Source organism: Peromyscus maniculatus, chromosome 4, assembly GCF_049852395.1.
Source record: "Peromyscus maniculatus bairdii isolate BWxNUB_F1_BW_parent chromosome 4, HU_Pman_BW_mat_3.1, whole genome shotgun sequence".
Taxonomy (NCBI): Eukaryota; Metazoa; Chordata; class Mammalia; order Rodentia; family Cricetidae; genus Peromyscus; species Peromyscus maniculatus.
The window spans coordinates 80,018,917-80,035,589 of record NC_134855.1 but is presented as its reverse complement, the minus strand read 5'-3'; the positions used below and the strand labels follow the sequence as shown (position 1 = coordinate 80,035,589).

The following is a 16,673-nucleotide window of genomic DNA, read 5'->3' as shown; positions in this document are numbered from 1 at the left end:
TTTGCAAGCAAAGGGACCTGAGTTTGAATCCCAATCACCCATGTAAAAAGTTGAGCATGGCTGTTTGTAACCCCAGCAAGATCAGGAGATCTTGAGACTTCTCTGGCCAGCCAGCCTAGCCAAAACAATGAGTTTCCCTTACAGTGAGAGATACTGTTACAAGGCAATAAGGCAAAGAATAGAGAAGACAATATTCCTGCTCTGGACTCTACATACTTGGGCACAACTCACTTGTACACACATGCATACATATACCTAAAACCATAAAGCAATTAGAGGGCCACTTGCTTGGAGCTGGCTCTGGTTCTCATACTTCGGTATCCATCAGAATTATCCACAGAGCATGTTAAAACAGTTGCTGGGCTTCATGCCAGAGGTTTCTGATCCTGTAGGTCTGTGGAGAATTTGTCTACTGGAGTATTCAATGTCTGATCTCAAATACATTGGTCAAGTTCTGCAGAATCACACAATTTTTGAAAACTCTTCAAAATTCTGAAGATTTTGTTCAAATGCAGGCTAATTCAGTAGGTTTGCCTTGGAGGTCAAAGATAGTGACATCGGTTGGTCTGAATACACTTGGAATTACCAGTAGCTAAGGATCCTAATGCTCTCTAGGCACTGGAATATTTTATCACAGTGCTAAGTAGTTTACTTATTTAAGTCTAATCGTAAGTTAACTTTTATTCTTCTCATACCTGATATACAACTGCTTAGCAAATCTTTTGGTTCTACTATGGCACTGACAAATGACTCCGACCCTTGCTATCATCTTACCGGTTTTATAATTACAATGTATAATGAATCCAACTCACCTTTACTGCTTGTCCCTGTTTTGGGCTACACCACTGTGGGCGGGCTGACACCATCAGCCCATTCCCTGGTCTCTTGGATTCTGCTTTTGCATTTAGCCTTTCACCTCCACTACACATTGAAATTTTTTTTTTTTTAAAATATAACAGTGAGTGATTTATTACTTTAACTTATTGTCTTTTTGAGACAGAGTTTCTCTGTGTAGCCTTGGTTGTCCTGGAACTTGCTCTGTAGACCAGACTGACCTTTAACTCACTGAGATCCACCTGCCTCTGCCTCCCAAGTACAAGTGTTGGATTAAAGGTGTCCCAGCCACAAGTTGATGAAACTAACATTCTCATCTTCACTAAGCAAATACTGGTCAGGCCCCTTCTATATCTTTTTTTCTACTCCTTGCTCCGGCCACTGTGGAACCTACTAGGATTTTTTTTCCTTGACAGGATCTCACTGTGCAGCTCTAACTTGGTCTGGAACTCACTGTGTAGACTAGACTAGTCTTAAACTCAAAGAGGCCTGCCTGCCTCTGCCTCCCCAGTGCTAGTATTAAAGACAGGGTGCCCACGCAAGGCTCTTTAGTTCCTGGTGAATGATGTTCCCTTTACTAGAAAGTCCTCCTCTAAGCCTTCCCTGCTTCCTTCGGTCCTTGTCCCGAAGCACCCCAGTAAGGCTTTCACGGGCCACCACCCCTTCTCTTCCTTTGCTTTCCTTGTTATCTGTGCACATCATGCCCTACCAACTCCATAAAAGACTCTGTTTGTTCACCATTCCTAGCCCTGAGGAGTTCTTAGTGTGCCATCAGATGCTCATAAATATTTCAATGTACAGACTACAGACTTTATAGCTAACTGGAATATCTCAAGGCCACAGGCTGCTGTTGTTTCTCTGTACAGTAAATCTACAGTAAATCTCTGTAAGGCGAATCTTAAAAGGTCTTAAAAGAAAAACAACAAACAAACAAACAAACAAAACCCTTACTGGGGTGCTTCGGGACAAGGACCGAAGGAAGCAGGGAAGGCTTAGAGGAGGACTTTCTAGTAAAGGGAACATCATTCACCAGGAACTAAAGAGCCGTGCGTGGGCACCGTCTTTAATACTAGCACTGGGGAGGCAGAGGCAGGCAGGCCTCTTTGAGTTTAAGACTAGCCTAGTCTACACAGTGAGTTCCAGACCAAGTTAGAGCTGCACAGTGAGGTCCTGTCAAGAAAAAAAAGCCAATTGGGGTAAATTCTGAAAGTTCAGAGAGACAGAACAAGCTACAGCCAACCTCACCTCACCAACTCCTCAGCTGATCTTGTTTCCTCAGACTGAAAGCCTCTGAGTCCTCACTGGAATGGATCTCAGCTGAACTGCTCAAAAGCCTCTTGTTCCTGGTCCCCACACCTTATACACCTTTCTGCTTCTTGCCATCACTTCCTGGGATTAAAAGTGTGTGTCTGTCCCAAGCAAAGACATGAGATCTCAAGTGCTGGGATTAAAGATGTGTGCCACCACTGCCTGGCTCTGTTTCTATTGTGGCCTTGAACTCCCAGATATCCAGAGGGATCTCTGCCTTCCAAGTAATAGGATTAAAGGCATGTGCTACTTCTATGTTTAATATAGTGGCTAGCTGATTCCTGATCTCCATATGAGCTTTATTGGGGTGCACAAATAAAATATCATCACACATCTCCTCCAGATGTATTGGTGCCAGCCAGGATTTTAATCCCCAGGGAACAGTGACTTTGGTAGAATTCTCTGCTAAATCTTTTCATGGAATTTAAATTATAAATTGGTCATTTACTGTTATCATACAACACTATGTTGAATTTTCCATGGATTATATTCCTTTTAGTACATTTTTTCTAGCGCACTCCTTTTCTACTCATTGTTCACCCCCACCCTGGGATAATTTTCTCGTAGAAAAGCCCCCAAACCCCCATCAAGCATAGCCCAAGTTTTGGGTAAAATCTAAAACAAAGGGGAAAGCTGAGAAATTCATGATAGGACCTGGGCCTACTTGTTAACTAACTCAGGGTAGGTGAAGACGGTTTTTAACCTGACCTGGGGAATCTTAGGACATCAAAAGGCCACTTAAGGATGCTCCTTCTCCATGGATTCTACAGAGAATGCCAAGGTTACGGGATGATTGTTATGTGGCCAGCTGTCTTTTTTTTCAGACCTTTTAGGGTGAGTTTGCTTGCTGTGCATATAGGAAGAATTCTAGAAGCTGGATGGCACCACCCACCCCCACGCACCCCTCACTTTCAGAAACCTTTGCCTTCCCCAACCCCCACCACCCCCAAATAAGGGCTCTCGACAAGGGGGCAGTCCCGGGCTCCGGAGCCTGCGGCTTGACACCTATTGTCCCCGTTTGGATGTCAAGCGATTTTGCCTGAAGGACCCCAGCTTGGATGTCACTCAAACCCCAAGGCGCTGCTTGCAGCGGCCACCGTGGGGAGGTCCTGTCCAGATTCGCAGCGTGGCAGGCACCCGGCGCCGAGGGGCCGGCCCGGCGGGGACGCGGACAGGCGCTCTTTCCTGACAGGCGTTCACGGCGGGCAGCCCTGGGCGGCTTGAAGGCCCCTGCTCCCGCTTGCTCCCGCCCCCCGCCCCCCTGGCCTCCGAGCGCCGCCCGGCTAAGTCCCTCCCGCGCCGGCTCTCGTCCCACTAGGAGCGGCTCAGTGCAGCGGGGACCGGGCGAAGCGGTCTGCGCCCCCGGAGCGCACGCCTCGGCTCGCAACGCAGCGCCACCCTTGCCCCCGTCGGCTGCCCACTCCAGACGCCCAGCGGCTCCGCGCGCGCACGGTGAGCGCCATCCCGGACCACCGAGGCGCCGAAGGGGGAAGAAAGGCCGCTGCGCCCGAGTGTCCTTTTTACCTTCGGAGCGGCCCGAGCGGCGGGAGGGGCTCCCCGCAGCCCTCCCCACCCCCCCACCCCGGTCACCCCCAGTGCCCTTCTCCGCCCCTGGCCCTGACCTCGGTCCCTCTGGTTCTCGCACGGCAAACGGGTGCCGCCCGACCCGGCGGGGGAAACCGTTGCCCTGGCGGTTGGCGGCGGCCGTGCCAGGCCCCGCCCCCCGGCGCGAGCTCGGTGCCCCGGGGCGGGCGGGAGGGCGGGCGGGCAGGGGGAGGGGCGGGCGTCCCGGGCGCCCCGCTGGCGGGTCGCGCGCGTGCCCGCGGCCCCCTTCCTGCCGGCGGCGCGCGCCTTTCTCTCCCCCCCCCCCCTCCCCCCGCCGCGCGCGCAGCCTCCCGCCCGCCCGCTGCGCGTTTTGTCCCGCGTCTCGCCCCGTCCGTCTCCTGACTCTCGCCGCTCTTGTCCTTCCCTCCCGCTTTTTTTTTTTTTTCCCTCCTCTCTCTTCTCGGTCTAAAGATGCCTTCGGCCACCAGCCACAGCGGTAGCGGCAGCAAGTCGTCGGGACCGCCGCCGCCGTCCGGTTCCACCGGGAGTGAGGCGGCGGCGGCGGCCGGGGCAGCGGCGCCCGCTTCTCAGCATCCGGCAACCGGCACCGGCGCGGTCCAGACCGAGGCCATGAAGCAGATTCTCGGGGTGATCGACAAGAAACTTCGGAACCTGGAGAAGAAAAAGGTGCGCGGAGATAACGGAGAGGGAGGGCTTGTGGCTCCAGCCCCCCACGCCGGTCTCCGCGGCCGACGGAGCTTCGTGCCCAGAAAACGGGCGCCTCGGGGAGGTGCCTGTCACCTGACCCGACCGCGGCGCTGCCTCTAGGCCCCGGTTACTCACATCATGCCGCGTCGGGCCTGACCTCCCGGTAACGGGCTGCCTGGGCGGTGGGGGCCCATTGCCGAGACGTCCTCGGGAACCGAGGTCAGGCCTCTCGCGGAGGCCGTGGGGCAGACAGTGTGCCCGGTCAGCCGATTGCCTCGTGGAGTCGAGAGGCCCGTGCCCTGGAGCAGTGGCTTTTGCCTCTTAGCACGGCTCGTGGCCGCTGGAAGGGCTCTGGCCCCTCTTGGCAGGGAGAGATGTGTGTGTGTGTTCCCAAACTGGGGTTGCAGGCCCGCTTGGAGCGGGGCTTCGCCTGGGTATCCCCTCCCCCCTCTGATGGGCTCCCTACGTTTCCCCCTTTGTTTCGATTGTCTGGGTGCTCCGAACCTCACGCCCAGCCTAGTCACGAGGTGTGCTTTTTTCCCCGTTTTTTTTTTTTTTGTTTTTTTTTTTGCAGCGACTTTTTATTATAATTTATTTTTGCCTCTGCAGCAGTCTAAGGGGGCAGGGGGTATCTTCGATTGCGAGCCTTTGGGGGTGGATCTAGATTAGACTGGAGTGGACTACCTCTGGGTCTCTGGGCACATGGAGTGTCTAACATGGCGGCGGCTGCGGGAGAGGGAAGCGCTGTACAGGAGCTGCATTGTGAGCACAAAGCGAAAGCCGAGGGGGAGGGCAGAGACCAAGCAGCCGCCCCGCCTAGCCTCCCCCCCCCCAAAAAAAATCGAGCCACACCCACTCTGTTTTTGGCTTTAATATTTAGCTATTCCGGGCCACACGATGTGGTTACTTCAGTCGGTTTTTTTGTCTTACACTTTTAGTGCAGGACAGTTTCTAGGCGAAGGGTCTCCGCAGAAGTGAATTTCTACCTTAAGGAAAGTAGTGGAAAGGGACAGACAGATGGGTAGTACAGTCAGAACGGAGCCAGTTACACCTGGGACTGTTACGCTAACTTGCTCTTTTACCTTAAGTAAAATGTAACGTTGACAACTTAGGCCTGCCAGTCTTTAGGACATTTTCAATTTTGAAAAATTCCCATGAAGATTTTTATTTAGTTACAGGATAGGATTGAGAGGAGGAATATTGGCTAAAATCTGAGCTGTAGGAAGTTGGAAAAAATAGGATATTTTAAGTCTTAGTCTTGATAGTTTATCATCTACTGACTTTCCCATTTTTGGTGAGTTTGAAACATTCACCTTTGCTACTTTTCTGTCTCAGTGCTGAACATTTTTACCTTTTTAAAAACTTAATTTCCCAGACTTTATTTGAAACTGAGACTATACATTAATTGGAGATAGCAAGCTTTTTTTTTTGATAATTATTTTGATATACAAGTGTTTTCTTAGTAATTGGAAAAATACTAAAATAGTGAAAGCATCATAAGCTACATTCAAATACGGAATTGTGTGCCAGCATTTTTTGGTACTTGATGTGTGAGTTTTTGCCACCCTGTGTAAAATCGAGTCTAACTTGCTATCTTGAAATTTTCCTAATGCAGTAAGCAGTACTATTGGCTAATGCTCCAAATAGTTTAATTTTTGGGTTTCTTCTAGTAGAGGAACAAACATGAGCTTTAATAATGTAATATTGTAAGTATAGATGTTAGTGGCTGTAAAATCTTTAAATATAATATGTTCATTAAAAAACAATGCTGAGCCTGGTGGTGGTGGTGGTGGTGGTGGTGGTGGTGGTGGTGGTGGTGGTGGTGGTGGTGGTGGTACACACCTTTAATACACAGAGACTTCCTGTCTGGGAAACAATGCTGAGTAGCAGTTATTGCATTTATGAGGTATTTAAGGGTATTTGATAAACAAGACACAGAAATCTAGGTTATAAGCCCTATGAAGACTTGAACCACGACTAGCCACTTCTGTTTAGTTGTAAACATTGGAATTCATTTCCCCTAACTTGGGTGAGAGTAATGTTGCTGTCACCTGGTCGGTGATGGTGCATTGCTTTTAATCCCAGCACTCCGGAAGCAGAGGCAGGCAGATCTCTGAGTTCAAGACCAGACTGGTCTATAGTGAGTTCCAGGACAGCCAGGGCTGCACAGAGAAACCTTGTCTCAAAAAAAGGAGTAATGTAATTATTGTTAAAGAGATTATTGACCCAGAAAATACTGCCTTGTGGTGTTGTAACAGACAACATCACATAAAAATCTTTTGTATCTGTTTTTTTCTGTTCTCAGTGTTTTGGTTGCTAAATATCAGTGAAGATTATAAACCACAGGCTGTGCTGCTCACTAGACTGTTGATGTGGCTTAATGGCTATTAACAGTGGAGAGATGCTCAAGGCATTGGATTCTGTACTAATATAAGTACATCTGGTTTTTATTTTTTTCTTTCTGTTACTGGATGATTTGTCCTGTGAGAGGTTTTCAGTAGGACTGAGTTTTTTTGTTTTTTTGTTGTTGTTGTGTTTTTTGAGACAGACAGGCTTTCTCTGTGTAGCCTTGGCTATCTTGGAACTGACTCCGTAGACCAGGCTGGCCTTGAACTCACAGAGATCCGCCTGCCTCTGCCTCCCAAGTGCTGGGATTAAAGGCAGTGGCCACCACTGCCTGTCAAGATTGAGTGTTTGGCATTTGTATTGTACCTAAAATAGGATTTACTCTGCATCAGTTTTGAACTTTTTTTTTAGCAATTCCAATGCAATAACCATTTTTTTAAACTTAATTTAGCAACTTATATTATTTGTTTCTTACCTATTGATACTACAACCTGTTAGACCAGGAAGGTATCCTAACAAAAGTTACCAGTAGATAATGTATCAGATTAAAGCAGAAACCTGATACAGTTTTATTTCATTTAAGAAAACAAAGTTTTTTTGTTCATTTGTTAATTTCTGCCATTAGAGGAAAGTTTTTCTGTCTATTGAGAATACAGGCTTACCATTGGCAAAATATGTAATTTTTGCCTAATAATGGCAAATGTCTTTGATGTTTGGGCTAATAAAAAGTATATCGATTGTTGAACAAAAAAATACAACTGTAATACAGAGAATCAGATGTAAACATAAGAACCTTACTTAGAAATTTGATTTAAATTAATTAAAAATAATACTGAGTTGGGATTTATTACCTAGTTTCCTTTCAGTACTGAACTGGGCCTTAGGCTATATAAGATACTTGGAAACAAAGTCTACATTTTAAGAGACACTCATCTGATAGCATAAAATTTAATCAGTTTTGATGTAAAGGATGTTTTTTATAGATGGCATTAAAACAACTGGAAACTGCTAGGTGAAAGGTTAGATGGTGATCTCTTGCTTTATAAAAGATATTTTTGACCATTCTCTAAAGTAGTACCCTCAACCTGTGAGTTACACCTCCTGGGGAGGATGTTGAATAGCCCTTTTACAGAGTCACCTAAGACCCTTGGAAAACATATTTACATTGCAACTCAGAACAGTAGCAAAATTTCAGTTCTGAAGTAGCAATGAAAATAGTTTTATGTCTGGGGGTCACCACAACATGAGGATCATAGCATTAGGAAGTTGAGCATTAGGAAGTTGAGAACCACTGCTAAAGACTTCATGCACATTTTATATATATCTTTATAGTTAATATTATTCATTAAAAATAGCGAGAATAACCTTTCTAGATCTACAGTGTCTCTTGGAATCTTTGGTGCAATTATTGTACAGGGGTTTTGCTAAGTGTTTTGACAGATACTCAGTTTTTAAACTTTTATAGGTATAAATCTTTTCTTGGGCTAATGGAAGGTTTTTTTTTTTTTTGACATCAGATATCTGGTGAGTTAGCTTCTTAATTGGTTTGCAAGATCTGTTCATCTGTAGTGCAGAGGCTAAAGTTATTTAGTTTTGTGTTCTTGTCTCAGAAAAAAGGCTATAATCTTTAATTTGGGAGCAAGCTTATTTTTTGAGATAGGGTCTCTAACTCTGGTTGTCCTGGAATTTGCCATTTAGATCAGGCTGGTCTGGAGCTCAGAGATCCACCTGCCCCTGTTTCCTGAGTGCTAGGATTAAAGTACTGGGCCACTACACAAGGTTACTTCGTTTTGAATTCACCTTGCCAAGGGGGAAATGATGATGTGTAATTGGTTCTCAGCTCTCTCTTGTGCCCCTTATCCCCCATGGTGTATGTTATTTAAAAAGGTTGTGAATTTCTTTTCTTGGGTGAGAGTAGAATCATGGGTATTATAATGAGTATATTAAATGATAGATTACTTGGCCAAAGTATTTTAAAATATTTTGCCTCATAATACTTATATGAATAAGAATACATTTTTTTTTTTTTTTTTTTTTTTTTTTTTTTTTTTTTTTTTTTTTTTGGTTTTTCGAGACAGGGTTTCTCTGTGTAGCTTTGCGCCTTTCCTGGAACTCACTTGGTAGCCCAGGCTGGCCTCGAACTCACAGAGATCCGCCTGCCTCTGCCTCCCAAGTGCTGGGATTAAAGGCGTGCGCCACCACCGCCCGGCAGAATACATTTTTTTTTTAAAGATTTATTTATTTGTTATGTATACAGAAGAGGGTGCCAGATCTCATTACAGATGGTTATGAGCCACCATGTGGGTGCTAGGAATTGAACTCAGGACCTCTGGAAGAGCAGTCAGTGCTCTTAACCTCTCAGCCATCTCTCCAAGCCCCAATGAATAAGAGTACATTTTGTGGCTGGGTGGTGGTGGCGCACACCTTTAATCCCATCACTCGAGAGGCAGAGCCAGGCGGATCTCTGTGAGTTCGAGGCCAGCCTGGTCTCCAAAGCGAGTTCCAGGAAAGGCGCAAAACTACACAGAGAAACCCTGTCTTGAAAAACAACAAAACAAAACAAAAAAAAGAATTCATTTTGTGTTATATACAGGTTAAGAATATAAATTGTGGAGCCGAGGCCAGCCTGGTCTACATAGTGAGTTCCAGGACAGCCAGAACTACATATGAGACCCTATCTTGAAGGAGTGAAAGAAAAAAACTATATAGTTTGTTAAAATTTTAAGTAAACAATTACTAAATCTCTATTTAGGGCTAGATGAAGATTAATTAGCACTGTCTCATCTTTTCAGAAAATTAGTATTTAGTTGGTAAAAGCATTTTGTCATGACTAATTAAATTTTTTACCATGTTGTTACAGAACCTTACACCTTCTTAGCTCTTAAAGCCACCTTAGAATCCAGTCCAATTCATTTTATAGAGAAGCAAATAGAAATGCTTCTATAAAATGACCCAGGTCTGAATGGGTGATTTAATATTTATTGGGATAGTCAGAATTTGTAATGATGTTCAACCTAACTGTAATTGTTCATATTAATTACTCTGCAGAACTAAATAAGCTCCTTTGCTTCAAATCCTTTCAAACTTTTTTGTTTTTTTGTTTGTTTTTCGAAATGGTTTCTCTGTATAACTTTGCGCCTTTTCTGGAACTCACTCTGTAGCCCAGGCTGGCCTCGAACTCAACAGAGATCTGCCTGCCTCTGCCTCCCAAGTGCTAGGATTAAAGGCATGTGGCACCACCGCCCTCTTTAAAACATTTTAAAGTTTATTTTATGAGTATGAATGTTTGCCTTAATGTATTTAAATGTTTTATATATACCATGTTTGTATAATGTCTGCTGAGGAACTGGAATTACAGATGGTTGTGATAATCTGCCATGTGGGTGCTGGGAACAGAACGGTATCTTTCTCAAGAACAGCAGAATTCTCTTAACAGTTGAACCACCTCTTCAATGCCCCCCTTCTCCTTTTTGAGTCAGGGTCTCACTGTGTAGCCGTGACATTCCTGGAACTTGGTATGTAGATCAGGAACTTGCTATGTAGACCAGGCTATCCTCAGATCTGCCTTCAACTTCCAAGTGCTGGGCTTAAAGGTGTGCACCACTGAATTGGGCTATCTGTATGTATGTATGTGTGTGTGTGTGTGTGTATGTATGTATGTATGTATTTTAATGTTGTCTCTGGCAGTTTTTGCAGCCAACGTGAATTGTGCTAAGATTTTTTTCTAGTTTATTTAATGTTTGTGCTTGAGTGTATTTGTATTTATGTGGTTGTGAGTTGCTATGTGGGTGCTGGCAACCAAAATCTGGGTCCTGCAAGAGTAGAAAGCTTTCTTAACTGCTGAGCCATTTTTCTAGGTCCTGGTTATTGTTTTAAAGGCCAACTTGCAGCTGGATGTAGATGCCTTTAATTCCAGCACTTTTGAGGCAGAGGTAGGTAGAGCTCTGAGTTCAAGGCTACCCCGGTCTGCATAGTGAGCTCTAGAACATTCAGGGCTGCATAATCCTGATCACAAAAAGCAAAATAACTCCCAAAGATGAAAAGTCTAGTATGCAAGAAAATAACTTTTCTTTGTTGTTAGACTTTGATTAATGTTAAGTTGCTGAGCTTTGTAAATCTGTCCATATAAGAGGTGTGAACATAAGCAATGTCAGGTATTGGGGCATTATTGTAATTAAATCAAACATCAAAAATTTTAAATTGAGTTTATTTGTATGTGTACACGCTCATGGAGGTCACAGAACAACTTCTGGGGGTGGTTTTCTTTCCCTGTGAGGGTCCTGTGATGGAACTCAGGTCATCAGTTTTGGTGGCATGTACCTTTACTGACTCAGCCATTTTCCAGATCTTTGCAAATGATTTAATATAGTCAGGGCTGGTCTCATTTGCAGTGTAGAAGGATGACCTTGAATTTTTGCCCCTCTTGCTGTCTCTGTTTCAAGTGCTAGGGATACAGGTATGTACCACATGCCCAGTTGAAGTTAAACTCTTAAAAACCTTTAAGTGTTCTTTATCTTTGTAGGCTCGGTTATTTGTTTATTTGCCAATCTCAATCTTGAAATGTAAACCAGGAACATTTGAGGAGCAGATGACAACTTTTCATCTCAGTTCTTAGATTCCGGCAACTGGGTGTCTTAGTAATTGATGTCAGTCCTCCGCACACAATGGGCATACCCTTAAGGAGTGACAGGTGAAACAAGCAAAATTCAGCCCAAAGTTACCTGCCTTCAGCTTGCTTTTCCCACCAGCTATGCCAACGCTCCTACCAGAGTACGTGTAGAAAAGGATGGGAGAAAGAGACTTGGCTTGGGTAGAGTTCAAAATTCATGCTTCCCTTGGTAGGAGAATTAGATTAGTGTTAAGAGCACTGGCTACTTACTATTCCAGAGGACTGGGCTCAATTCCTAGCACCTATGTGGCAGATCACAACTGTTTGTACTCCAGTTCCAGAGGCTCTGACACTCTCATATAGACATACTTGCGGGCAAAACACCAATAAATACAAAACAAAAAGAAATCAAGTTTCTTAAAATTCGTAATTCCTGAAGAAAAGGGTAAGGTGTGATTGCTGATCAGGCCGCTAAAGAAGGCTGTTTCCTTGAGCTTTGTTACTTGTTACTTGGGACCTCCTTTGTATACTGCTCTTGGTATATATAAACCAAAACCTTTTATTGAGACAGTTTCTCTGTGTCGCCCTGGCTGTCCTAGAACTCAGTCTGTAGACCAGGCTGGCTGACCTCAAACTCACAAAGATCTGCTTTGCCTCTGCCTGCCAAGTACTGGGCTTAAAGATGTGCGACAGCACTGCCCAGCCACCCCACCTCAAGTTTTTTAAAGTTGATTACCTTATCGAAGGTAAAGATCATTAGTAAACCATTCTGCTGCTGTTCCTCCTCCACACATTATATGTGCTAAATAGGACTGTTTCATACTTTGACTAAATCATTACCTAGAAATATTTGCATCATCATTAACAAAACCCTTAAAAATGAAGGGAAAAATCCATTAAACCAGATTAATCCATGAATGGAAAACACTTATTTACTTGCATTGATTTTTTTTTTTTTTTTGCTTTGTTTTGTTTTGTTTTTCAAGACTAGGTTTCTCTAGTTTTTTTGGTGTTTGTCCTGGATCTCGCTCTGTAGACCAGGCTGGCCTTGAACAGAGATCCGCCTGGCTCTGACTCCTTGAGTGCCAGGGTTAATGGTGTGTGCCACTGCCGTCCAGCTTTTCTTTCTTTCTTTTTTTTTTTTTTTAGAGTGAGCTTGGATTTTTATTTTCAAGTGGGCACAATTGATGAGTAGACAATTAGAAAATTTTGGTAAGCAGGATTTTGTCAGTAGTTTTAGTACAGAGGGCAAAGGTAACTCTTGGCATTAGAACCATTGTGAATTATTAGATAATGCATTCCTTAGAGTATTCTTATTCCAACATAGAAATTAAAAAAAACTTGCTGCACGTAAGTGGTGGTGCGCTCCTTTAATCCCAGCACGGGGGGGGGGGGGGGGGGGGGGGGGGGGGATCTTTGAGTCTGAGACCAGCCTTCTTCTGTGTTCTTCAGTTGTGTAGATTGGTCTTTTTGAGTAGCTTTGTGAAACAAAGCAACTAATAGTTCTAAGTCCTTAAAAAAAACCCAACAAAAACATGTGATCATTATTTTTTTCAACTTTCAACTTTTAACTTCTTTTGGGATCGAACTCAGGGCCTTTGACATACCAGGCAAAAGCACACTTAAGCTTCAGTGTGCTCCATCTCTGGCCCCAAAGTTCAGATTTTGTAAGAGTGTGATCAAAGGAGATGGTGTTAGAGCTCTGACAATACCTTTTCTTCTTTCTTTCTTTCTTTCTTTCTTTCTTTCTTTCTTTCTTTCTTTCTTTCTCTCTCTCTCTCTCTCTCTCTTTCTTTCTTTCTTTCTTTCTTTCTTATTTTGTTTTTTTCCTTTTTACCAACAGTGTCAGTTGCTTCCATTTCTGCATGGACAGTGAGTAAGAGTTGTGCAGGATTATCTTTTTAAATTGTGAAATAAAACTTTTGTATATATAACCTCTTTGAAAAAAGTAGAATGAGATTAGATAACATCTAATAAATACCAAGAAATATCTTCCTCTTACACTCTTAATACTTTTTTGTTTAGGGCAGACTAATGCTACACGAACAGGCCTTCAGCATTTGAAGAGAACTGTTACAGATCTTCTGAGTTGTACGTGTTTTCTCCACTATTCTCTGAAAAACTGACAATTTTTGCTGCTTTTATGAATTTTACCAGCTACTAATTCTCAGTGGAGAGTGACTAGGAAGTAACTGCCCATTGCTTAGACAGAAGTGGCATGTCTCTAGGTGATATGTGGGGAATGGAGGCATTAGTAACTTGAAATAATACCTGGAGAAGTCACTAATGAATATGGAGAGTTGAAAGGAAGAGAAGTCTTTACCTTTCTGTGTCTGGATTTATGGGGTTTTAAAAGTATTACTAGATTTATTTGGCTTGGGAACATAAAATATAGCTAGGTGCCCATTTATTTTAGGCTTTACTTTAAAGGAATTTGTGTTAGGTTAGGGTCTCATTAAGAACAGGAGTTAACCTGGTTTTAATTGAGTAATTTTAATATTTTTGGAGTTTCACATCTGGATTTCTTTGAAAATGCATAATTAAATATGTTTTCTTGCTGGGTGGTGGTGGTGCACGCCTTTAACCCCAGCACTCAGGAGGCAAGAGCCAGGCAGATCTCTGTGAGTTCGAGGCCAGCCTGGTCTACAGAGCGAGATCCAGGACAGGTACCAAAACTACATAGAGAAACCCTGTCTTGGGGGGAAAAATGTTTTCTTTGGGGTGGCTCAGCAATTAAGAGCATGTGTTGCTCCTGCAGAGGAACCGTATTCAATTTCCAGGGTACACATGGTGGCTCACTACCATTGGTAATTCTTACTCTACCAGTTCCTGAGGAGCTGAGTGCCTCTTCTGACCTCATTGCACCAGGTCTGCATATGATGTCCATGCGTACAAACACTCATGAGAAAAAACAGATAAATTAAAAAAAAAAATTAAAGATCGTTTCTTTAGTGGGAATTGTTGATTATAATAGAAAAGTTTGGGAGTACATCTGTCACAGATACCTCCGTCAGTAAAGGGGCTTTGAAGGTGATACAGAACTCTGGGAAGGATGGAAGTTGAAGATGCACAGCTGCTCATCATAATCTCAGGTAGAAAAGGGAAGCAACAAGAGAGGCAGAGGCAGAAGTGAAATATAGTAACTGGAATTCAGGGATCTAAAAGATGTTGAGGTAGACGTGATTTTTCTGGGATTTATTATGGCAAGTTATTTTACTTCTGTCTTTTAGTTTACAGTTAGGTGAAGTATGATTGATAACAGTGCCTCATTGATAAGGTTAGCTAGCTATCCGATAGTTAAGTTAGAATTTCACATAGTACTGCTGGCCTTTGAGAGAACAAGGAAACTAGACTTAGAAAGGGCAGACTAGCATTTGGTGCAGTTATTTCTCTAACGTGGATTCTAAAGTCTTCAACTTTTGAATATAGTCAGACTTCGATTGCATGGTTTCTTTTAAAAGATTCGTTGTTTTGAGAAATGCTCTGGTTTTTATCTTCCTCATATGGTACTATCAATGAAAATTTTAATACGTTTCAGGATATGTAGTAGTTGAAAAAAAAAAACCTAACTTGAATTTTACAATTGGTGTTTCAAGACATGAAGGGCAGATTAGTGCTAATTAATAGTGTGGTATGCTTTCTAATGAAGATACATACCTTTTTATGCTGTGAGTATAGTTCTGTTTTGCAGGGAAGAAAGGCTTTCCCCGTTTTGTGCTTAGGATCTAGGGTAGTTGACCAGTTGTTTTTAGTCACTGTTAGATGGCCATGTTCTGGAGGCAGGGAAGAACAAATCTGCCTCCTACCATTTATCTTTGCCCCCTTGCTTTATGTTTGACTTGGGAGTATAACCAGTCCTCCTACATTTATTTACTTACTTTATAATGTGAAATTTAAACCCAAATGAATAAATTTCTAGTTGAACTTAATTTGAATTGGAAGTAAAAAAATCAGAGTGCAAGTCTTAAGATAGTGTCATTTGTTTCTAGTCTGTTTAAAGATAAGGTGACTGGTGGTATTGGGCAGTGGGAGAACTGCACTGCTTTCCTTCACTAAAGGCTACTTAGCAGTTAACTTTGCTAGCATGGCAAGCTATTTTTATTCTGTGAAATAGCAGTAGACTGAGGCTTTCTGTCTAGTACAAATTTTTGAATTCATTACTGAATTAAATCATAAACCACTTTAATTGCTGGGGCTTTAGTTTATGACCAAGATTTAACAGAAGCACTACTTCTCAGTAGAAGGTGGTAATTCAGTGAGTAAGCTTTCCATGGTTATGATAAAATACCTGAAAAAAAAAAAATCAACTTAGAGACAGACAGATTTACCTGTCTTCATCTGAATGCAGAAACACAGTATGGAACAAAGTTGCTAATCATGGGAGTTGGGAAGCAGAAAAGGGGAAGGGATTGGGGACAAGACACTTCTAATATTTATTACCTGTCAGGTTGTAATCCTATCTAGATCAATTCATTGGTGAGGATTAATTAATATCATCTAGTCACCTCCACAAGTCTTGTCTCAGAACACTCCTGCATTGGGATCAAGGCGTGTGCCTTGGGGAAGAATTTCAGGTGCAGATTTTTTTTTTTTTTTTTTTTTTGTTTTTGTTTTCCATCCTCCCTTTTTTGTTTTCAAAATCCTAATGGAGTATTTGAGTAAGAGTTAGAATTTGGAGACCAAGTAACAGTGTAAACCCCATAGTTAGTGGAGACATGAATAGCTGAAGTAGAAAGCACAAACTCTGCCTAGTCACAAACCGACTCCCACCAACACTGGAGTCCTGACTGCAGTAGAGACAGAACCACACTGACTCCATTATTCCATGTCCACTTCAATGCTGTTGAGATCTCACTTTACCCATGGTACTGGTTCTGGTACATATGGATCATAAGTCCATTTGGGGAAAACTCACTTAGAGGTTCATTAATACTGTATCCTGAGATTTTTAACTTTCCATCGAAACTGCACTTCATGTGGTCATGGGTATCAGGTGCAAATCTTAACAAATATTCAGATCATGAGTGGATTTTTTTACCCAACTACTGGGTAAGATTATAAGTTGGTCTAGAAACCAAACCATTCAACTTTTTTGAATTGTTTATAGTTGAACCTTTAAGCACTTGTTTCTATAAATTAAAATTTCTGGGCTCTACTGGACTTACTATTACAAGGGAATTACTCTGTGTTTGGCCTATATGGGTCTCAAACTTAGCTATGCACAGTATCACAAAGGGCATGATAAAATGCAGATTGCTGGAACCCAGTGTCAAGATTTTATGTTTGTAAGTTTCCCTGGCTGATGATGCTGGTTTGAGGGCTA

General features: G+C 43.0%; 1 protein-coding gene across 5 annotated transcripts in view; it reads left to right on the top strand.

The window, feature by feature from the left end:
- Positions 1-3,237: 3,237 nt before the first annotated feature.
- Caprin1 (cell cycle associated protein 1) overlaps positions 3,238-16,673 on the top strand; it is a 37,361-nt gene continuing 23,925 nt past the window's right edge. The window contains exons 1-2 of one of the 5 annotated variants that reach the window (XM_042275817.2): positions 3,238-3,594; positions 4,159-4,374. In XM_042275817.2, coding sequence (XP_042131751.2) covers positions 4,159-4,374 — 216 coding nt within the window. In that variant the 5' untranslated portion in view covers positions 3,238-3,594. Of the gene's footprint in view, positions 3,595-4,158; positions 4,559-4,883; positions 5,158-13,375; positions 13,442-16,673 lie in introns of those variants that run through there. The other 4 variants (XM_076570184.1, XM_076570182.1, XM_076570183.1 and 1 more) reach the window with 4 other exon arrangements.